This window comes from Ahaetulla prasina, chromosome 2, assembly GCF_028640845.1.
Source record: "Ahaetulla prasina isolate Xishuangbanna chromosome 2, ASM2864084v1, whole genome shotgun sequence".
NCBI lineage: Eukaryota > Metazoa > Chordata > Lepidosauria > Squamata > Colubridae > Ahaetulla > Ahaetulla prasina.
Window position 1 is genome coordinate 262,629,138 of NC_080540.1, and position 24,407 is coordinate 262,653,544.

Sequence of the window (24,407 nt, forward strand, 5' to 3'; positions counted from 1 at the left end):
TCTATTCAAAATACAATGCAACACATTATAAAATTTCAATACCAAGAATTACAGTAGCTATTCAAATTTAGTCCATCCTCGTCAAAATACAGTATAAATCCAAATACCTAGTCTTTTATAATAGATATAAAACATATAATCAACCCATTTCTTCCAGATCTTCCTCACATATTGTCTTTCTGGGACAGTAATATTTTTGTCTGTTAATAATTCAAAGGATAATACTTTTGTCTCTTGCCATTTTTTTTGATGCATTAATCTCTGTCTTTCCGTCATTTCTCCTTTTGAAAAGTCAGTCACAATATTACCTAATAGATCCTTATGTTCAAAAATCCACAAATTACTACCATATATTCCATCAGTCCAAAGAAAATTTTTTTGAAAAGCATTAAGCCTGTAAATTTTTTCAGTTCGGGAGACAGCCTCCTGTAGCACAAATTCTGACATTTCATCCAAACTATTTAAAGGAAACTTCTTTACATCAACTTGTTTATTCAGGATCATATCTTCATATTTATCCATTTTTATTTGTATCTCATCCATTGCATTTAAGTCCTATTTGAGTTCGTATTTTTGAATAATTAAATACAGTCTTTCTGTGTAATCCTGTATAAAGTCACGAATCCATTCTTCTGAAAAAACCTTCATGGCAAAGTTCTTACTGAAAATCCCCTTATGAAATACTTAAACAACGTAATATAATCCAACAATCCAGAATCCAACACAATATGATGAAGTCTCCATTCAGTTTCGATTTTGCAGCAAGGCTGATCTATTTGCAGTTAGTCTAAAACGCCATTTTAAGAGAAGGAAAAAATAATAATTTTTCGCTCTTTAAAAAAGGAGGAAGTCAGGAAATCAACAATACTTGCAAGCCAATAATTGTTCACTCATGCTTCTTCCGCCTGCTTATAGAAATCCACAAAAAGAAATCAATTGTTAGCAGAACTTGGACACCTTCCTCTTTTCCTGCTGTTGCAGGAGACGCGCTGGATAATGGAGTGTAGAAGGAATTCAAAGGGATTCGACCGTTCGGGACTTTGAATAACAAAAACAAAGCCCCTAGGGGAATCTACCTCTCTCCCCCCTTGCTCTTTCCCCTGCTCTCTCAACCAGAGAGGGAAAATTAAGTCGGGAACAGCTGTTCGAAGCTATTTACACTGTCTTTTACAATATCCAGTGCGGAGTGCCATAAATTAGCACCCAGCGAGAAAGGTGGCGCCAAGCGGAAGTCAATCAATCTTGATTTTCTTCTTAGTTCACTAGTCTGAGTATTACAAAATTGTTTTCATTCCAAATGTTTGAGAAATGTTTCATTAATTACACAATTAATGAAATTAAACTAGTATAATCAACTGCATGTTATTTCCTTTTTAAAAATTATGGTTTAACTCTTCATTTCATGATGATATAAATATAGGGGTTTTCAGTGTAAACATTTAAGTACAATATTATTTTGCATCAAATCCTTAGTTCTTTTGAACTGATTGGTTTTTTTAATATCTAAAAATTATTTAATATTTTTAAAATATCTTCTGTGTTATCATTTTGATAACCATTCTAAATACCGAGGATGCCTCTTAATCAACACAAGATGCATAATATATACATTAATTTGTTTGGGATGAATTATTTGAGGTTCAGGATCTTAACCGAATATATGAAAGATGCTGGGATTGGAATTTTTCTTATGCTGAAGTCATATTAATACCTAAAAATGAATATATGGTTTTGTCCATTTGTTCTAGATTAGTAAGTTAAAACTTGATTCTCAAAAGTTATATGGAAATTGAATGGTATATATATTTATTGCCACCATGAAAGCAAATAATTTTACTAAAGACTAAGGGTGAAATAATTGAGATTTCAGAATTCCAGTCTTAAATGTGTGTGGAACAATTTATTTTATGCTGCCATCTGCTGGTGCAGTTGTATATACACAAGTAAGATAGGCTGCAATGTTGTCTTCAAGTGTGGCAAAATAAAAGATTAAGATTTGTTAAATTGCTGTTGAAATTTAAATATTTTTCCCATTTTCATTTATCCTTTCAAAACTACAGAGATATTACAAAAATAAATGATATACTCATATTCTCGAAGGCATTTCTTAAAATTAAGAGAGTAAGCTTCTTTCCGGTTCTATAAAATTGTCCTCTTGGTTATGCCTCAACCTTGACAGAGCCAAAGCTCTTCACATGTTGACAGATTCCATGTTTTAGGAATATAGTTCAGTATCACATTAACTATGATTTTCTAAAATTGTACTTACATATGTAGAGAATTGAAATCAAAATAAGGCTATGACTGGACAACACCAAATAGTGTTAAAGAATTTTAAAATTGAAACAACATTTTCTGATGAATTACTTTCATTTTTAAACTATAGGTATATTTCAGTTGATTTCTAATAGTTGCTTTACAGACATTTGCAAGATTGTGTGCTACATATGTATCCCTTATCTATACTATTTTCTTGACAATGTATACAGTTGAAAAATGCATTAATTAAACAGAATGGCTCAAATATTTTAGCAGCCTCTGTTGCACCTGCACTGCAGCATCTTTAAGAGATATAGGACTGGAACAGAGATTAACACTTCAATTTTATAAGGAATTGAAACATAAAATGAACTTTAATATTAATTATATATCTGAATTGTGAAATAAGAACAGATATATTTAATTTTGGAAAATCAGTGAAAGAAATGTTAAGAAATGCAAAATAAGCTTGACTTCATCAGTAATTCAAATTTTCTGCATTGGAAAATATTACTGTTCTTGACAGCAGATACCTCATATAAGGTATGAATTTGGGAAATTATAAGGGTCAACTGTGCTTCAATTAATATAGCTCAGTCACACATTTTATATCAATCTTTAACATCTGCAATTCTAGACAGGATTGGGTGTTTGGAATAATAGTATGAGAAATGAATTTTTTACTGTTGATTCAGTCAAATCTCTTGAACAACAAAACACACAGCATTGCTTATGGCAGAAGCTAAATATCTAAAAGGGCAACTAGAGGCTTCCGCTATATGTAAATAGACTTGCCCAAATAACTCATACTTAGAAGTATGTGCAATGTGTATGCATGTATCTGTCACATATATTTTTATTGGTCCTTTATCATTAAATAAACCCCCCAGTTAACATACTATAGGCTCTTGGGGTCTATGTTAAATGTTCCGTTTTGTTCTGCCTTAAATTGGAGGAAAGCATATTGACATAAACTGTATTGCCCCCAGTTTACTTTATTGTACCTTAGCAATAATGCTGGGAAGTTTTGCTATCCGCAAAGAATTTAATTAAAGGCAATTTCAGGACAGTGATTTGGTGGCTGGAAAATAAACCACCAGCTGCTTTCCTGAATTTTTGGAGGGGTGAGTTTGGGAGTTCAAACCTTTGTTTTATGATTTATTTAGCTTTTATTTTCTGCTGTAGGCTGTTTCTAACAAGACTATTAATGTTCCATGTTGAGCATACTGCCACCTAGAAATCATCCAGATTAAATAACCCTATCAAATAAACGCTGCACCTAATCTGCCTGAGCTGATTTGAAGTAATCCTGAACCAAAGTGCTTAATGCCATTGTGCTTCTGCAGGTTTCTTCCTTTCTTCCTGAATTCAGTGTTGTTTTTTTCCAGGAAAGAACTTCTTCCTTCTATTTCCCTCTTCCTATTTAAATATATGTGTATGTGTCTCAACATTTCTCCCTTTTTTATATCCCAATATACAGTATATATATCTTATGTACCAGATAGCAGAATTTCTGATTGATTGGTCGATCAAACTCCTGGGAGTTTAACAAGAGAAAATAATGGAGTATCTCATTCCTCATAACTGAAGTCAAATGACCACGGATGCCCATTGCTCCACAACTATGTGAAGATGCTGTCTACTACATCAGATTTGTCAGTTAGATTGGAATTTAGCGATGACTATTCATATCTATGTATCCCCAAACTCATTGTCAGGGCACTTTAGATCATCCCTTATGACAAGCTTTTGCTTGGGAGCAAGAAAATGCCACTTGCCAAGTGGAAGGGCAATTATGGGCTGCCTGAGTAGTGGGCTGGGGATGTGACAGCAACATGTTGGCATAACCATAAAAAATCCTTAATACTTAGTACTCCAGAAAACTTCATGACATCAAAGCAATTTTTAGTTTGTTCCTCTCAAAATAAATAATATTTAAATAAATAAATAAATAAAATAATCAAAATTTTATTGAGTTTATAGTTGCTTGATATAGTATTACTGGTTTTTTGTAAAAAGTACAAAGTTTAAAAGATAAACACTAAAAAGAAAACTCAAAAGAAAGAAAATGAAGATAAAATAGTAACAACTGCCAAGTGATATTTTGCTTGGTATTGTAGGAATTTAGCACCCACCCCCCTCCTAGAAGAATGAAATATTCTAGGAAATATTTTAAAAAGCAGAATATTATACTTTCCTGGATGAGAAATGGAGAAACATATTTTAAAGACAAAGGAGCTCCCTGCAACTTCCTGACTCCCCCCCACCTTTGTCAATGGGCCATTAAAAGCCTCAGCTAAGCTCACTCATTCTCCCCACCTTTGTCAATGGGCAATTAAGGCTTCAACCAAGCTCACTCAATCCCCCCATGATTTGCAACACAATACAACTGAAACTCACCACATGGCAAGGCTCAAGCAAGCTTGAGAGACAGCCAGCAAGGCTAGCTAAGACCCCCACCCCCTGGGAGTCTGACAACCAATCAGGATACTCTTCCTGTGCCCCAGAAAGGTCAAAGCTCAGAAAAATCATAAAACCAGGGAGCACACAGGATCTCGGCTCTTTTCTGTTCAGGAACTCAAGCCATGTGATCCTGACCACCATTAAACCATCTTTCCAAGCAGCCTCCATGTTTCCAGTGTCTTTGTCCCCACTTGGAACTGAACCCAGATGGATATTTCTTCCAACAGTATCAAATCCTGTAAATAACACTGATTTGCAAGGTTTGCATAAAATGTGTCATGTAAGTCTTTGTGCCCGGTCAATCCTTCTTAAAATGTAATGATAATAACACAAAGGGAACGTTTGGAACATGGTCTTGTAAAATAAAAGGCAAGATAAAATGAATTTTTACAATTGCCTAATAGAAGTGTGCATGTGTTTAACATAACTCGGTCCAATCCCTTTAAGGATCTAATCTCTGGTACAAGTCACCTAATTTGTAATTTACACTGAGCTCAGTTGTATCAGTTTCATTGTCCGTTTCCCTTTATTTTCTATTGACCTTCAGAATTCAAAATATTTTCAAGACATACTTCTCATACACGCTGTATGATAAGCATAACCCCGCACCACCCACTCCAGCCACAGCATATACAGTATGCCCAAAACACGCATGTTTCTTTGATTGCTAAATGTAAACTTAACTAATCATTACACAATATTTCAGATCTGCTTCCTAAAAAGCCGTTGCGCTGTTCAAGACGGAAAGAGACGTTAATAAACTAAATCAGGCACTTTACTCCATGTGAGTCCATAGGAAAGGGACAGCAGGAACTCTAACCGTTCAAATTCGGAGAGGCGGGGCCTCCACGTCACCACTGCTCACACCCCTTGCCTTCCTCTTATCTTACTCTCACTATGACGTTAAATTCGCAGTGTTTTCTGGGTAGTTTTTGGCGCTTTTCCAACCTAATAGTAGACAAGGAGGGAGTCCTGAAGCTTGATTGGCGGCGGCTTAGCCAATCGCTTTGGGCTAAACACAAAGAGGCGTTGTAAACGTCCAATTGTAGCTGAAGTCTGTAGAGGGAAGCGGCATTGTTGGCGGAGAGACTTGGGTTTACGTCTCGCTTTTGAGATAAGGCTGTTGTCGAGTCTGAATTTCGGGTTTAGTTGACCATAATTACAAGAGATACGTCTCTTTGCCCCCGCCTGGTGTCCGCTTCAAGGGGTGGGAGACCGGGAGAATGAATTTGGTAACGAGGTGGGTACAAACGTTCGGAAGGAGGGGAGAACGCAAGTAACGATTCGCTTCTTGTTGCTATGGTAACGTAACGTTCTCCTCTCGCGTGCGACGCTTGTCGCGATATCTGCCGTAGCGCGCGATGGTTGCGGGAACAAGCGGAGGGGTGTCACCACGTGTTTATTGTGCTGAGGGTTTTTCTACACATTTTCTCTCCCCCCCCCCTCCATTTCAGGATTAATAATTTCTGCCTGTATTCTGAGTTGATTCAGAATCTCGAAAGAGAATCTAAGCGGACTTGGTTAGACCGGAGATGGGGAAATAAATACCACAGCTGTAGATTAGAAAGCAAAATGAGAAGCAAATTCCTTAAGAAGGCAGTGTAAACAGTTCCCATGCTTTTGCTAAAAAAAAAAATCGTGTATGTGCTGGTTTGTTTATCAGAAGCCATAGGAATCTTCACCTTGGAATGATTGCCCATCAGATTTTGCAATTCGTTTTATTCCCACCCCTATTTTTTAAAATCAGTTTACAGTATTGATAGCTTTAAAATAGTAATTTACATTAAAACACCTCAACTTTATAACTGCTGGTAGTTGTAATTTAAAAAGTTTTAAAAGAAGTGTCCGTGGGAAAATCTTAAGCAGAAATAATCATGTGGCAAATGATGCAATTAGAGATAGCTTTGGGGAATGGGATAAATTAGAGATGGGAAGTTCTAGATCTCATCAGAATTAGCAGATTATCTACAAATTTAGCAAAAAGGTATTTTTTTAGTACTGAATGTTGATGCAAAATAGATATTTATAGTTATTAAAGCAAAAGTAGGAAACTCACTAGAATAATCGCCATATTATAAGTAACTTCCCATGTATTTTGTTACAGTTGTAATACAATTAGCATTGCCAATATATAGTACCAGGGCACATGAGGATTAGGAGGCAAATAATATATACAAAAAATACAAAATAAATGTGAATCAGAAAGGTTAAAAGTCTGGAGTTCAGAGTTTGGAGTATATGTACAGTTTGTAATTCAGGTGAAGGATATTAATAAATATGAATTTTACGGCTAGATATTATATAAAATCAGATCTCATGGGAAGTGACATTTGCTTATCAAAAATCCCATAAAATCCATCTACTAAGATGGGTTCTAGATCGATACACTGTTTGCTAATTGATAATTAAGACAAATGATTTTTTTGTATAATGGCTACATACATTTTTTCTTTTTTTAGAGCTGAATTTTCTGTTGAAAAAACGAAGAGAAAAAAAAGAAGAGACTTAACTGAAGAACAGAAGCAAGAAATTAAAGATGCTTTTGAACTATTCGACACTGATAAAGATAATGCTATAGATTATCATGAGCTAAAGGCAATCCTTTTTCTGTTAAAAGTTTAATACTTTGTTTTGCAATATGCAATACTGCACTTCTACAATAGGTAGCTAATTGCATGTTAATTTGGGAATGGCAAGAATGCAAGTGAAGCTGTTAGAATATTATATTAGACAACTTGTGATTCGTTGGGAGATCATTTCAGGGGTATTTCCTCAATATCTTCAACTATGTCAGAGCTTCTGATGTTCTTGAAAAGTTCTTAAAAATTCAGGGAGAGATGTATCTGCCTTGAAAGTACTCCATGTTGAACTGTATAACACAGTCAGATATCAAGAGTCCTAGTGGAGTCCTAGTGGATAACCATTTAGATTTAAGCCAGCAGTGTGCAGCAGCTGTTAAAAAAGCCAACACAGTTCTGGGCTGCATAAACAGAGGGATAGAATCAAGATCACGTGAAGTGTTAGTACCACTTTATAATGCCTTGGTAAGGCCACACTTGGAATATTGCATCCAGTTTTGGTCGCCATGATGTAAAAAAGATGTTGAGACTCTAGAAAGAGTGCAGAGAAGAGCAACAAAGATGATTAGGGGACTGGAGGCTAAAACATATGAAGAACGGTTGCAGGAACTGGGTATGTCTAGTTTAATAAAAAGAAGGACTAGGGGAGACATGATAGCTGTGTTCCAATATCTCAGGGGCTGCCACAAAGAAGAGGGAGTCGGGCTGTTCTCCAAAGCACCTGAGGGTAGAACAAGAAGCAATGGGTGGAAACTGATCAAAGAAAGAAGCAACTTAGAACTAAGGAGAAATTTCCTGACAGTTAGAACAATTAATAAGTGGAACGACTTGCCTTCAGAAGTTGTGAATGCTCCAACACTGGAAATTTTTAAGAAAATGTTGGATAACCATCTGACTGAGATGGTGTAGGGTTTCCTGCCTGGGCAGGGGGTTGGACTAGAAGGCCTCCAAGGTCCCTTCCAACTCTGTTGTTATGTTATGTTATGTTAAGAGTTGACCACAAGAAACATTTTATCAGATTTTGTATTACGTCATAAAACGCTTTATGATAATTTTATATCATAAAATGTTTTATAAAGTTTGCCAAATTTCAACTCCATGGGAGTCCTGGGTCCTGGATTTTGGACACATTCTATAAGTTGGTCCACCTGAGGTATTTTGTTTCAAAATGCTTTGCCCTATCACCCAGTTAAAGGTTACAGACAGGAGAGTTTTTGAAGTATAGAGGTGAAAGTATGGCCAAGAAAAATATTTGCAATCAAGTCTTAAATCCTTAGTATATCTTATTGAGGCAAAAAGTAAAACACTAAGGCTTTGTCAATTCAACTAAGTCCCAATTCAGTAAAGGTCTTAGGAGAATGGTGAGTAGACCCACAATTAATTTCAATTCCACACTACTTCAGTCAAAAATTTTAAAAGTGAGAAAAACGCTAGAAAGAAACAGTTTTCTTTATAAGGACCAATATTGAGTCACCTTATTTGTATTGTCATATTTCTCACAAATTAAATTGAGAGTCAAATCTATATGAAATATAAAATTATTCAATTTCTACTAAATATGGCTCTCTAACTTCCACATGGTTTATTCCTATATAACTGATCAGGTTATAGCTTAAGATTGTGAGTAGGTTCATACTGGAGGACATAGGTTTTTTTTAGGTGGTTTCTCCTATCCCTAAATTCAGCAGTGCTAGATTCCTCAGAGTAGAACATTTGCCCTCCTGCTAGTCTCCTGGAACTGATCAATTACTTACATAATTAGATAAAGTGACAGATTTGAAAAATATTTAATCAGTTAAATTATTTGTCACATTTAGTTTGTTATTGATATCAAGGTGAAAAGCACTTCACTTAGAACGTAAATAGTTTTGTCCCTGGAAAATAATGAATTAGTGGGGTTCTCCCAAATTTTTCTGGTTTTCCTATTACTATAGTACCTCTTACCTAAATTTAATTTACAAAGAAAAGTTGTTATGTGCCAAATTGAAATGTTGTATTTCTGTCTTTCCCCTGAAGGTGGCAATGAGAGCCTTAGGTTTTGATGTGAAAAAGGCAGATGTATTAAAGATACTTAAAGATTATGATCGGGAAGGAAGTGGGAAAATCTCCTTTGATGACTTTAATGAAGTTGGTAGGTGTTGGAATTTAAACAAATTACTGATAAGAAAGCAATAATTGGTAATCAAAGTTTAATTTATATGTATTTTAATAGATATGGAAACATTAAGCTATTGACAAAGAGTTTTGTAATATTAGGAGAGAGGCAGGAGAAAACAAACCATCAGGATTTCAAAATGCAAGCTGTATTTTCTAGTATTTTACTTATGCGAAAAATTTAACTTTTGTAATGTAATCATGCCTTATAATATTTTATATTTGTTCTTAATGTAACTTCTCACCATGTCTGTATAGCTTGTAATAAGAACCATAGATTTATTTTACTGCTTTTACTAGAGACTAAACCAATGTGCATGCAAGTACAGATTGATTTTGGTTGATAGTAAAAATGCATCTTTTAAATTAAGTATAAAGTTGATGTATGAAGCAAAAATAAAATTATTTCTGTGGAGAATACAATTCCAGCAGTAAAAAATGTTTTTTGTAAAAGATGTAATGTTTTATTTTTTCCATTTTAGTGACAGACTGGATACTTGAAAGAGATCCACATGAGGAGATACTCAAGGCATTTAAATTGTTTGATGATGATGATTCAGGTAAAATAAGCTTAAGAAATCTGCGTCGTGTAGCTAGAGAACTTGGGGAAAACATGTCTGATGAAGAACTTCGGGCAATGATTGAAGAATTTGATAAGGATGGTGATGGAGAAAGTAAGTTCTGAATATAATTCTAATTTTGGATCAAAGAAAAAAAATGTGCACTCTGTTTTCTGTCTTTGAAATATTTTCATGATGAGACCTATGGAAATAACATCCAAAAATACAAATCCTACAAGCTTACAGTGTATTTGGAAAAACAATCTACAGCAGAAGTTTTTCCTATTCAAAATGAAAATTTCCTTGGCATATGTTGATGGCAATGGCATGTCCATTGTTTTTCTTCTTTTGTGTAGAATGAATAAATATAATGGAATTAACTTCTGCTGCAGTATAAATAACTGAAAAATAACCTTGAAATTTACTTATCAATTTAAAAGTGATGGTGTTAGCATAACATGCATAAATGCCAACAAAAATATGTCTAAGCCTAAAACCTAAAGCAGCTGCATGTACAGGTAATCCTAGACTTACAGCCACAATTTCTGTTGCTAAGTGAGACAGTTACTAAGTAAGTTATCCCATTTTACGACCTTTCTTGCCCCAGTTAAGTGAATCGCTGCAGTTGTTAAGTTAGCAACACAGTTGTTAAATGAATCTGGTTTCTCCATTGACTTTGCTTGTGAGACGTTTGCAAACATGACTCCGGGACATTACACTATCATAAATATGAGCCAGTAGCCAAGCATCTGAATTTTAATCATGTGACCATGAGGATGCTGTATGGTTGTAAGTGTGAAGAACTGTCATAAGTCATATGTTTCTGTTGCATTGTAATTTTGAACAGTTACTAAATAAACAGTTATAAGTGGAGGACTATCTTTAGTGGTAATTACTTATGGTTGTAATTAAATATAGCATAACAATTTTTATTAAAAAATTGAAATCGATTACTTGTCTCTGAGTAATTTGGAGTGCTTAGAATGGTTATGTTATTTTAATTTCTTAATAATAATTGAAGATTTCCAGTTGAAATTAAATTATTTCTTTTCAGAAAAAATATCAATATAAGATGTCTTAACTGAATGAAATAAGTTTGAAATGCTAATTTGAGTGAAAATGTTTTGAACAAGAATGTGGTACATATGTATTTTTTTCTTTTTAACAGTCAATCAGGAGGAGTTTATTGCTATTATGACTGGTGATGTTTAATATTTCAAGAAACGAACTTGATACAAAAAGGAAGGATTGTTTTCAGAACTGCAATGTTTCTATTTCAGTTAATATCTATAGCAGGAGCCATGAAAAAAATTGTTAAAAGGACCAAAATAAATATAAAGTATATGTATTGAGAGGTTAATATTTTATATCATTAAATTTTAGAATAAGCATGTTTGTTTGAGTACTCATTTGTAAAATAGCGTTGTATAAAAATTTTAAATTAAATCATAAAACTTTTTGACATTATTTTAGCATTAGCTGTGGCCTTAGTTTTATATAAAAGTTTATCAGACACCCATTTTAATAAAGACTTCTTTTTATATTCTGTAAACTTTGTTGGAGTATTTAATCTAGAGTCTGGCCTCAACTGACCTGTGTACCTAAGGGGGAACTAGAATTTGGGATTACCTGCTACTAGTCCAGCATTTTAACCATGTACTGGTTCTCTCTAAATCAAGAATTGGTTGTGAAATTGTGGATTTCATTTTCATTACAATTGTATAGCTAATGATACAATAATATTTGTGAATTTTAAATGGAATAAAAAAGTATAAGGCCATGATGGCAAACCTATGGCATGCATGCCCAAAGTGTCACACAAAGCCAAGTCTTGTCTGTTTATTTTCTGGGTTTTTGGCACACATGTGCATGCGACGATCAGCTGTCCTTCCCGTGCACGGCAGTGCCCAAAACCGGTGTGCATATGCATACCGGCTGTGCATGTGTGCCAGAACCCAGAAGTTTAGCTTTTCCAGAGTGTGATCGCTTCGCATGTGTGGCAGTGCCAAAAACCTGCCTGCGCATGCACACCAGCCAGCTGATTATCAGGTGCGCATGTGTACTAGAACCCGGAAGTTTGGCTTTTTCAGAGCACAGCCCTGATGAGAATACACACACAACATTTCTGCATGACGCCGAAAAGGTTCGCTATCACTGGTATAGGGCATCAGTTTTCATGAGCAGCAGCAGGATAAAATTAAGGAAAATTGCTTCCTTGAATTATTGGGGGAGGATATAAAAATAAAATAATTCTAGTGATACAAACATACATAATTTTAATAAGATAATCCTAACATTTATAAATTAATGCAGTGTTTTTTATGAATGTAGTTGTCCATCTCTATAGCCTTTTTGAAATAAATTTGAAGAAAGGATCTAGTGTTCTAGAAAAGTACACAAAGTTTTATATTTCTGTGTAATCTCATTATTAAGAGAAAGATATGCTTTCTCATCTTAATAATGAGAAAGCCATATCTTCCTACCTAGGCTTTTAGTCATAATTTTTATTGAATTTTCTTGCTACTAAGTGTTGGACTATCTCTGAGGCTTCTGCACAGAGTCTGTACCTCTGGTCCTGTCTATGGATCTTGCTTCTATGGATCTGGTGCTTCATGCCTGTTCTTGTGCTGCTTTGATTAATGCCTCAGTGCTGTCTTTTTAGTCCATCTTTTTCTGGCCACTGGGATAGCACCATGTCATCAGAGGCCGTGGGTCAGATCAGTTGGTTCTGCTTTCAAAAGGCGACCTGTGATTTTCAGGAATATCTTTTTTACTTCCTCTTTTACCACTTGATGTGTTGAGGGAATCTCCAAGATCATCTTCAGGAGAAAGAACCACCAATCTGCCCCATGGCCTTCCTTTACAATATGGTTCTGTCCTGGAAGTGGACACCAGGGAGCTGCCATAATTCTCAGATTGTGAGAATTGCAGCCATTCCCAAAATGATGTCCACTTCTGGGATGGCACCATGTGGCCTCTGACTAGGAAGATTGGCCTAGTGGTGGCACAGTGGTTAGGTGCAGTATTACAGGTTAATTCTGCTGAGTGCCAGCAGCTCGATTCTTACTGGCTCAAGTTTGACTCAGCCTTCTGTCCTTCCAAGATTGGTAAAACCAGGACCTAGATCAATGATGGCTAACCTTTTCTGAGTGCCCAAAGCACTTCTCTGAACTCCCAAAATGCAATGCGCATGCAACCCCCACGTAGCACCCTGCCTTCGCGCATGCGCTGCAGAGACCAGAAGACCAGCTGGCCGGCAGGAGGCATGCAAGCATGCACAGAGGACCTGAACTGGGGTGACAGCTCGTGTGCCATCAGAGAGGAAGCTGCATGCCATCTCTGGCATGCGTACCATAGATTCGCCATCACGGACCTAGATTGTTGGGGGTAATATGCTGACTCTCTAAACTGCTTAGAGAGAGCTGAAAAGACTATGAAGTGGTATATAAGGCAAAGTGCTATTGCTATTGCTACTTCTTCCTAAAGGCAATTACAGAAAAGGTAAGTTTACCATGCCATGGTGGGAAGCAGGAGCTAGTGGGACCTAGCAGAATAGGAAGCAGGCTGAAGGCCTGTGGGACCCAGCGAAATAAGATGGAATAGGTGGAGAGGGGCACTTTAGTATCCCTGTGGTTGATCATAAGGACAGGCAGATTGCAAAGCATCTGAATTTAGTTTATGTGATTGTGGGGGCACTGCAGTGGCCATAACTTGGGGTACAGGTCAAAAGTCTATTCAGTGCTGTTGTAATTCTGAACAGTCTCTGAACAGACAGTCATAAGTCAAAGACTTTTCTCTCTCTCTCTCTCTCTCTCTCTCTCTCTCACATACACACACACACACACACATTTATGTACACACTGATACACATAAATATATCAACCACTGGCTGTATTCACACAACATACTATATACAAACCAAATATAGTGCATTATGTCTTGATGTAAATCTCTATTGTTGGTCTTTCTCCTGTTGGACTGACAGTTAGTTTTGAATTCTACCATCTACTCAGATGAAGCAGCTTCAGAAAAGTTAGTTACATTGACTTTTTTTTTCTTTGCTGAACTGTCTTCATAAATAAGGCAATAACCAGTATACAAGTGAACACAGTATTTTTTTTTTTTTTTATCCAAAAAGTTTTTATTGGTCAAAAAAGGTTTATACAAATACATATCAGGTATGGTAAATTTTCATTTTTCTTATACAAGATAAGAATTTTACTCAAAATTTTAAACACATACAACAGCCATATGGCAAGCAGGTGATACGAAGTAGCTAAGTTTATCAATCTTACATACGCAATAAAGAAGGGTCAAGAATAATCAGAATATCATACAAAGGAGAATAAGGAAAACCAACACAATACCAAATATCATTGTCACTTCCTAGTTTTGGATCTCAGAACTCTGGGTTCAGCCTGACCCAACTCCAGGGCCGCAACAGCGGCAGCCGCCTCCTCCCCATGGTCTATAACCTCCCCTTCTTCAACTCCTGGGTCATCTAATTCCAGGAGGGCTTTGTGTTCCTCCACGTAGGCCGCAGCCTCCAATTATACTAATTTTTTCGTAATGCCCTCCCGGAAAATCATCAATCCCTCTGGCATCAGCCATCTGAAGCCTACTCCTTCTGGTACAATTTGCTTGACAAAAGTAATATTTCTTTCTCATTTCACGCACCTGTCTGGGAATCTGCCTCAGAATGGCTATCTCCTGCCCCTATAAGTCAGTGCCCCACTCCTATGTTTTCTAAGAATTTCATCTCTCGCCTCTTCTCACAAATTTGACATGAACCTCTCTAGGAACTGCATGCGTGCGTGCATATTTTGAATTAACTCTATAAGCTCGATCCACATCCCAATTCATAAGTCAACACCTCTCCCAAGAAATTCTCCCAACAGTTTAGTCACAACATCTCTCAAGTCTTCTTGGTCCACTTCTTCCAGATTTTGAAACCTAAGGAAATAAGACATTTTATCCATCTGTAGTCCAAGCACAGCATTGCCTGTCGCCTCCTCTCTTTTCTGCACTGCCCGCATCTCTCCTCAGACCTTCCACTTTCTGCTTGTTTTCTGCTGAGACTTGTTGAGTGTCCTTTAAATCGTTTTGGATAGTCACAATTTCTGCTCTTATTTCATCCAGTTTCTTGTCCATATTAGATAACTTTTGCAAAATTCTCTCCATTTCTCCAGCAGTTGGTCTCTGACCTTTGCCATTTAAAAATTTTTAAAATCCTCAGGCAAGCACAGTATCCTTGTAATTTCCTCCGGATCCACCAGGGGCACTCACAGGAGCAACGAGTCCAGAGTACAGTTAGTCAACCAGGAAGCCGAAGGAAGTGATGTCATCAAGATTCTCATAGTGAAGGCGGAAGCTGGGCGCCACCATTGTTCCCCAGAGGAGGGGCCTCAAACCCTCCCTCCTAAATTTCTCCATCACCTCTTCTCTCCAGAGCTCCACAAAACCGGTAATCTTGTTATTTTAAGTTCTCCTCTCTCCAAAGTGATTCGTGCTCCTTCCAGTCGCAGGGGAGAGAAACCCTCCCGCACTCCGGAGCACTCCACTCACATTTGCCGATATCTCCTTCCCTTCTCCCTTCCTCAATTCTTCTCCGTTCCCTGTTCGCCACCAGGCTGCTGCAATTATAAATCCAAAGCCCCGGTGTCACCGGGCACAGCGGCCCAGGCGACGACCAAAATAATGGCCGCGGCCTGAGGCCTCCGAACCCCTCCGAGCCTAGGACGCGCCAGCATCGGTCCCCCCAGTCCTGTATGTCGGCTGGGAGACCCCTGGCGAGCCGTCCGTGCGGCAGGTGTCCTTTTCGGAACACCTGGCCCCTAAGGGCCTCGGAGGCGGCCGGATTCGGACACTGGAGGCAGGAGAGGCACCTCCAGATGTCCGTTGCCGCCGGATACCGGAAGTCGTCTTCATAAATAAGGCAATAACCAGTATACAAGTGAACACAGTATTTTTTATACCAGGATTATTCAGTTCAGAAACCAGAGTTAGTGGGTGTTTTTTAACAATTATTGTTATTATATTTATAAGGTCAAACATTTCATTGATAGTGACTCTACAGCAAAACTTTCCAAGCGTTATTTCTATAACTGATTTGAGAAATAATTGCTAATAAAGTAAGTCGGTAGGGACATTCAGAAAATTTTCATCACTTTTTACAAAAGAAAACTATCTCTGAGAAAAATGAGAGGCCAGGTATCTTACCGCATACCTGCATTATATCAAGAAAAAATCTGAACAAGTTGGATAGTTTTACTACAATGTCAAAGATTAGCAGAGGTCAGAGGAAAAAATACCCATCCAAAGATTAAAAATTGTTCCTTATTTGTACAATATGGTACTTAAGATGCTGAACAAAACCAGATTCTCTACACTAACATGTTAATTATATATTTGTTATGAACTACTAAAATGATATCTCAGATATAGAACAGAGCTTATTATTTAATGCCATTTAAAATTTACTGTATATGTTTCCTGTGAAATATTTATTCTGATCCGTATTATCGACATATCAGATCACGACTTTACATATTTGTATATTACCTAATCTGCGACTGTTCTGTAAAACTATCTAGAACTGAAAATCAAAAATTTCAAACTATTTCTTGATTTAAATCTGGATATGTGTGTATGTGTGTTGATTTTTGAGACTACTAGACAGAATAGAAGTTAAAAATAATGACATGAAAACAATAGAAAATATTCCTAAGGAATGTGGGGCATAATTGATATATTTTAAAACAGGGTATTTAAATATAAGGTTCTCATGATCAAGCAGGAGACAGATTTAACAGTCAAATTGCCTTTTATCCTAAATCTGAGCTTTCTTCAAATTTGAGATGCAGGCCAAAATGTTCTGTTACCTGTTTTATTCTGAATGTGAATTTAGTTTTTTTTCTCTCTCAACAATATAGAACATATTAAAGTACACGATCTGTATATTAAAAGAAACGTTGCAAAGGATAAGCAAGAAGGAGTAACATTTTACTAAAAATCTGAATTCTCTGGCAGAGACAGGATCCTTTGGTAAACTGCAGTATGTAGAAAATGTTAAACAGGTTTAGATTGAATCATATGGTACATGATATCTACTTTCATGGTTATAATATTTAATTATGTTTGTTCGAGGCATGCTACATTCTTGAACATGGAATATTGGCTGAAAGATTGACTTTTACATTCAGATAAACAATGCCTTTCCCTTGTTTTCATTTTTCCCTAGCCTTTTTCACTCAGATGTTGTTCTTTGTTCACAAAATTATCAATTTCTGTTTACGTCAAGATCTGTTTATTTTAAGGGCAGATTTATTTATTTATTTATTTCCTGCTAACCACATTTTTGGGATGTAAAATATTGAAGAGGTGGACAAGGGACATTTAGGCAAAGTCAAAGATGGGCAGAGACTGAGCCGAAATAGACAACATCCTTCTTCCTCCCTCCCTCCCTCCCTTCCTCCTCTCTTCCTGCAAAGGGCTTTGAAATGAGGCCAAAAGATGCAGGAATTAGCCTTGCTTTAAATATACTTGCTTTTAATGGAAGCTATGATCAGAACACATCACTACATTTGCCCTGGTCTTTGGTATTCTAGATGTGACAACTGAGCAATGTTCCTTAAATTTTAGCTCCTTGATAGAGGAAGCAAGCCTTAGTAATTGTTTGATTATCTATGGAAAGTACTTCTCAAAGGAAAGCAACATATGCTTGCTATGTAAGTGTATATTTTATGTATAAATGTAAATAATAATAAAAATGGTAAAGTAATTGTGTACGTGCTTCAGATCCAGAAATTGCCCATATTATTTGTGAGGCAAGCTCGTTACAAAATTAAAGAAAGTGGCTTCTTTCTTTTTTCAGGCACAATCATGTCAGAATTCATATTTAGCATAAATACACATATTAATTCCATTATAACATCAACAAGTGCTTTTATACCAATGCGTAGTCATTGCCTTAATTTTATTTTAAACTATATTATACTATTTTGCAATCTTGATGCATATCAATGGCAAAATAATTGTGATGGATTGAATATTTTGCTCTGTTATGAAATACATAGAACATAGATTTCATATTTGTGGATTGGAGGATTTTGTGACATGATCACTTAATGAGGCAATTCTGCACCAAAGAAATAGCATGTCATGCCTTATATTATTAAAATGACACAGAAAGCTTAATTAAATCTCCTGATGCATTCAGTTTGTGAGTGGAAGAGAATTTTGAATACAACAATCAAGGTTGTTATGGTGGATTGGTGAAGATAAATTTAGAAGTAGGACAGCATCTATTTTAATTTTTATCCACTAGGGGGACCTATTGCTGTTGTAAAGTCGATTTGAAGAAGCAATAATTGCACCAATTTGACACATTTTATAGTATGGTCCTTTAACTCTGTCAATGCATTGACACCTTAAAAGATGCAGAGTTTTCTACCATAATAACCTTTAATTAATTTCTAGACTTCTAAATTTTTAAGTACTCTTAAGCTTCTCTGCAGTACTGCAAGCAAAAAGCAAAGATTTAATATATTCAAGTCTAGTCTTGCTCACTTGCTATGCCATAACATACGGTACATAATAAGAAATCATGCACACGCACACAAATTAGTAAGCCAAAACAATCAGCTGCTGGTGTGGAACCTAGAAGAAGAACATAATAAGCTACTTTTTTAAATGGAATGAATAAGAATTGTTAATGATTTTTTTTCTTTTTACCTTTTTCTTTATCATAATGTTTAAGAAGAAAAGTTTATTGAATTTCCCCCCCATCTTTTTGGTAGATTTTACAGTTTAAAAATGGCTCTTAAGCAAACAGAACTAACTACTAAAATCTTGGAAACTTCTTCAGTTCAAATATGGGGAAAAAATATTTTTATAGGAACTTTTGGAGGCTTATCTTTTCTTAATAAGTTTTTAAACAAGAGAGTTTTACACCAATATATTAAAGATTGGAAATTCTTTATTGTTAGATGTTAAGCTGATTGGTGAGTAGATGGTGGAAAATGTGTAAGATAGAAGACAAGGGGAAGGAGAATGCTTAAGATGTGATTTTGATGGTTTGTTTTTTTTAATATATATATATATATAAATTTTTATAACTGATCTATTTTGGGTATAAGGTGTTACTATTTGATATATGTGAGGTATAAAGGAATGGGAAGATGGAATACTGTTTAATTTTGGAGGACAGACAGAAAAATTTATGAATTTGGATTATGGATGTAATGTTGGTATTTGGTTAAATAGAATTTAATTGTTATGATTGATATATTTTGGATATAAGTTATAGGTATAATTTTAATAATGTTATTTGACATATGTAAGGTAAATTGAAGAAATATTAATATTAGCAATGTTATTTGATTTATGTATGTGATATTAAAGATATGAGAAGATAGAATATTGTTTATTTTTGGAGATTGGATAAAAATTTAAGAATTTAAGTTGGAAATATGAATTATATTTGGGAGACTGTTTAAGGAAGAAAGGTATATTATAAAAGAATTTCTGATGAATACTGGAAGATGGAATATCGTCTTGGTTTTGATCGATGAAGACACTATAAGATTCTGAAGACTTCAGGAGTGGAATGGATTGATATATATTTGGTCTTAATCGATGAAGATTGGATATTAAAACTATGTTTTTTATTGATGAATTGAAAATACTAATTTAATTGGAAGATTCTGAAGATTTTAGGAATGGAATGGACTGATATATAATGGACTGGAAGAAGAATGTATTTGTTTCTGGAAGGGGAGTTAAGGTCTTAGAGAGGAGTGACTATGGATTATGACTTATGTTGTATTTTAATTTATGATTGTTAATTTTATACCCTGTACTTTGTTCTGGGAAGTCTCAGGGGGTGGGGGGGAGGGGGGGGGAGGGGGGGAGAGAGGGGGAGATGAAGGATCAATGTAAAGGAATGATTGAAGATATGTAATTAAGAAATAGAAATAATTTGAAATGAAATCGGGGCTGCTCAGCTGCCATTTTAGAAGGGAATGGAAAGGCAGAGGAGAGAGTGAAGGAAGAAAGTAGGTAGGAAAGAGAGAGGTAGAAGAGGGGGAAAGGAGAGGAAGAAGAAAGGGGAAAGAGAGAGGGTTAGAAAGGGTGGAAGAGAAGAGTGGGGAAGGAGGAGAGGAAGTAGAAAAGCGAAGGAGAGGAAGGATGAAGAAAGTAGAAGAAAGTAGAGAAGGGAGGAGGAAAGGTTGTGTTAAGGAAGGAAGTGGTAGCTGGGCAGGCCCAAATAAGTAATGAATGAAAGTTAATGACTAATGTTGAATAAGAGATTGTATATTGAATAGGTTGTTGGAAAATGGAAATAAAACTTTTTTAATTAAAAAAAAAACAATCAGTTAACACTGGTGTAAAATTCTTTTAAAAAGTTGGTTTTGAGTTTCCATTCATTTAGTGACTGTTCAAAGTTACAACAGCATTGAAAAAAGTGACATGACTGTTTTTCACACAATGATTGTAGCATCCCCATGGTAATGTGATCAAAATTCAGACACTTAGCAACTGGCTCATATTTATCACAGTGTAGACTCCAGGTCATGTGATCAGATCTGCAATCTTCTGACAAGCAAAATAAATGGGGAAGCCAGATTCACTTAACAACCATGTTACTAATTTAATAACTGCAGTGATTCACTTAACAACTGTGGCAAGAAAGGTGATAAAATGGGGCAAAACTGACTTAACAACTGCCTTGCTTGGCAATAGAAATGTTGGACTCAGTTGTGGTCATAAGCTGAGGACTACCTGTATTACAGCATACCAGGGCTTTGCGTTATGTACAATGTTGTATGCAGGAAATTATTGTCAGTTTTAGCTTCATTTTTAGTTCACAATAGTTAATATATTAAGTAATATATTCATAACATTCTGGATCTCTTCTGTATGCAGAAAGACATCTTACATTTTGAATTAAGTGTATGCAATATACTCTAGATCAGGGTTCGGCAACCTTAAACACTCAAAGAGCCACAAAGGTACTAACCGGAAGCCCCCCATTCAATTCTGGAGCTGACTGGAAGTCCAGTTCCCCCACCATAGAGTCTCCTCCTAGTGAGGTGTCTTTTTTCCTCTACCTGTCCTAACCGAAAGCCCTATCAATTGTGGAGCTGACCGCTTAAGCGACAGGGAGCCGCAGCAGAGGAATGAAAGATCCACATGTGGCTCCAGAGCCGCTGACCCCTGCTCTAGATATTAGTAGTCCATATGATATTTTAGATCAGGGTGTCAAACTCACGTCGTCATGGCTGTGTCAAGTGACATATCGGGACTTTCCCCCCTTAGCTAAACCAGGTGTGGGCATGGATAGCACGTGACGCATCCGGCCCATGGACTGGGAGTTTGACAGCCTTATTTTGGATCCTTTGCTATCCATGTATTTGTTTTATTTTTTATATTTCCTTTATACTTATTGTATTCCCTTTGCATGTATTCTCCTTTAATTTGCTATTTTTTTTAAAGAAACCATGTTTGTATATAAAGGGTCTCTTTGCTCCCCCTTAGTGGGAGGGCAGAGTTCAGGCACTGTAATATCCTTTCTACTTGTATTTTATCATTTCTGATCTCTTAAAAGATGTGGGGGAAGAGAGAGATTTAAGCTATTCCTGGTAAACCAAGCAGGCTGCTAACTTTTTTTTTTTTGTTCTGGGCTAAAGTCCAACTTGCACAGCAGTTGCAAAGAAAAAGCAAATGCATTGCTAAATTCATCAAGATTTTTTTTAACAATATATAATATCTGTCAAGATAAAATTGCTTTGTGATTTACATTATAATAAATCCTTATTTATATTACAATAAAAGTTGAAGTGGGATGACTACATCTTTCTCCCTGTTGTGGCATTATGTCAGCCTTCCACACACTGCTTCTACTAAAATGTGTGGAGATGGCAATTCTCAGAAAGTCCTTTCAATTCCGGTCAGGTTGCCTGTGGATTCTAGGAAATGTACACCCATAGGCATCTATAGGTGTGGAGCAGAGTAAAAAACAAAGCCATGGCAGCTGCAAATCTGTGATAAATCCCACTCCATGTGTTGTGAGTGTGACACGTATAAAAAAAGAGATACTTCACAGTCTAGCCCAGTGTTTTTTAACCATGGCAAATTTAATATGTGTGGACTTCAGTTCTTAGAATTTTCCAGACTGTCCACACACTATAAAACTGCCAAGGCAGAGAAATGAGATCTAGCTAGCTCAGGGGTCTCCAACCTTGGCAACTTTAAGACTTGTGGACTTCAACTCCCAGAATTCCTCAGCCAGCTTGCTGGGAGTTGAAATCCACAAGACTTGAAGTTGCCAAAGTTGGAGACCCCTGTTCTAACCTATAGGCCTGGACATTCCTAAAGGTTTCCCAAGTAAGTCCCAGATGGATCCAATACTATTTAGACTTTATAAATGAGACAAAGTCAAAATGGTGCCACACAAAGCTTAACCAGAGTGTTTCATTGGTTTTGTTGTTGATGATGCTACAGATAAGTGGAGAAGCAGAAGAGACAAAACTAACTTTGATTATCAACTCTATCATCAGAAATAGTAGTCAAGGAATAAGTAATACATTAAGGATTTAAATGTACAATTCTTGAAATTGAAATTAAAAATTCAAATATATTAGGTTGCTTCACATAAATAAATTATTTGTCCTTTTCTCTTCTCATGAATACACCACCATGGAATAATTGTAATTTCTTGAAAAATATTTGAAATATTTTTAGGTCAGAATACTGTATCAGCCTTTCCCAAAGTGTTGTGTTCCGATAATATTGGACTGCTATTTCCATTATCGTGAGACAATATGATAATAAGGACTGCTGTATCAGAGGATTCTAAAGATGTAATCCATATATTTCAAGAATATCAGGTTGAGAAATTTAAATAAATTCTATAGTCTATATTTATTTAATTATATTCAGCATGATCATAGATAAAGATATTCAACCCCTTCCCATGGACTTTTTTTTTTTGGTGAATCTCTGTTTACATTTGATGTTTATAATTGATATTTAAACTTGAGGTTTGAAAAGTCTCCTCCTACTTTTGGTTTTAAAATAGGATTAAGATGCTCTTTCTTTGTTTTTTAAACATGATTCAAAAATGCTCTTAAATTATTCAATTATATATATTCCCAAACTTATCTCATCAATGAATATATGCTCCCCAGGTGTGGAGTATTAAGGTTTATTCTTCTGAGCTAGAACAGAATAAATTTATAATAAATTTGTGACATAATTTATTATAATGATAATAACTGGACAGCCAAGAATCTCTATTATTGTACAATGGTGGAAACAGAAAGAACTTTCTTTGACCTAAATTTTGGTGCTCTCACAGTCCACCCTACATGACCTAAACAGAGTGTGTTTTGTGCCACTCAAAATTGTGCTTTTCACAAGCCCTACTTTGCATCTGAGCAAGGAACATGATTAGCAATAGATTACTCTTCATTTGTTAATATCAGCTCCTGTTGCAAGGACATCACCAGTTGATACACTATCTGCTTGCTAAAATGTATTTATTTATTATTCTTTTGGAAACACCACGAACTGCTCAACTCATAAAGTCAGTTGACTGACTTATCCATACTGCAACTGAAGCCATTGCAGGTACCCATGCAATGTTAAAAAAAACATTGATTCAGTGAAAAAAATTAAAAGTACCATGCCTGCCCAACTATTGCATAAGGTCAAGAGAGTATGAGGTTGATTGTGCATGGAGCTGCAGAAGACATTGTAAACATGAGTCTACATATTCTTGAGCAGAATTCTGATGCAGTATTTAATGAGCTGGGATGTTCACAGCAGGGAGGGGGAAATTCTGTCTTGTCATGTAGTCAACAACTGACAACTCATCCAAATGTCATTTCAAAAACGAGAAAGTAATGCTATGCTCTGGTCTTCTAAAACAAGAACCCCCAATTAATCCTGCACTTATTTTGCTTCTGTTTCTGTCTCACCTTAAGATTCAGGTGGGGCATGTGGACATGTGACCAGGGAATGGCTATATGTCACAATGGTGGAATTCAAATTTTTTTACTACCAGTTCTGTGCATATGGCTTGATGGGTGTGGCAGGGCAAGGATACTGCAAAATCTCCATTCCTACCCCACTCCAGGGGAAGGATACTGCAAAGGATACTGGCTGACCCCACTTTGGGGCCAGCCAGAGGTGGTATTTGCCAGTTCTCTGAACTACTCAAAATTTCTGCTACTGGTTCTCCAGAACCTGTCAGAACCTGCTGAATAGCACCTCTGCTATACAAGCATCCTAATGTTGGGGCAAGAAGGCTGAATGGATGTGCCTGAGATAAATGTCTCAAACTGTTTAAAATTCATTTAAGGTTATGTATTTATCCAGAATCTAGATA

At 36.1% G+C, this 24,407-nt stretch overlaps 1 protein-coding gene across 1 annotated transcript; it reads left to right on the plus strand.

Moving 5' to 3' along the window:
* Positions 1-5,779: 5,779 nt before the first annotated feature.
* On the plus strand, positions 5,780-11,404 carry CETN3 (centrin 3). Its single transcript, XM_058173244.1, has 5 exons — positions 5,780-5,962; positions 7,182-7,317; positions 9,318-9,432; positions 9,938-10,129; positions 11,184-11,404. Exons 1-5 carry the CDS (start codon positions 5,946-5,948, stop codon positions 11,225-11,227), a joined length of 504 nt encoding a protein of 167 aa, XP_058029227.1. The 5' UTR covers positions 5,780-5,945; the 3' UTR covers positions 11,228-11,404.
* The last annotated feature ends 13,003 nt before the right edge of the window (positions 11,405-24,407 follow it).

Coding starts and splice junctions, on each gene's coding strand:
- CETN3 (XM_058173244.1), top strand. Junction 7,318..9,317: donor TAGATTATCATGAGCTAAAG/GCAATCCTTTTT, acceptor TTTCCCCTGAAG/GTGGCAATGAGAGCCTTAGG. Junction 10,130..11,183: donor TAAGGATGGTGATGGAGAAA/GTAAGTTCTGAA, acceptor TCTTTTTAACAG/TCAATCAGGAGGAGTTTATT.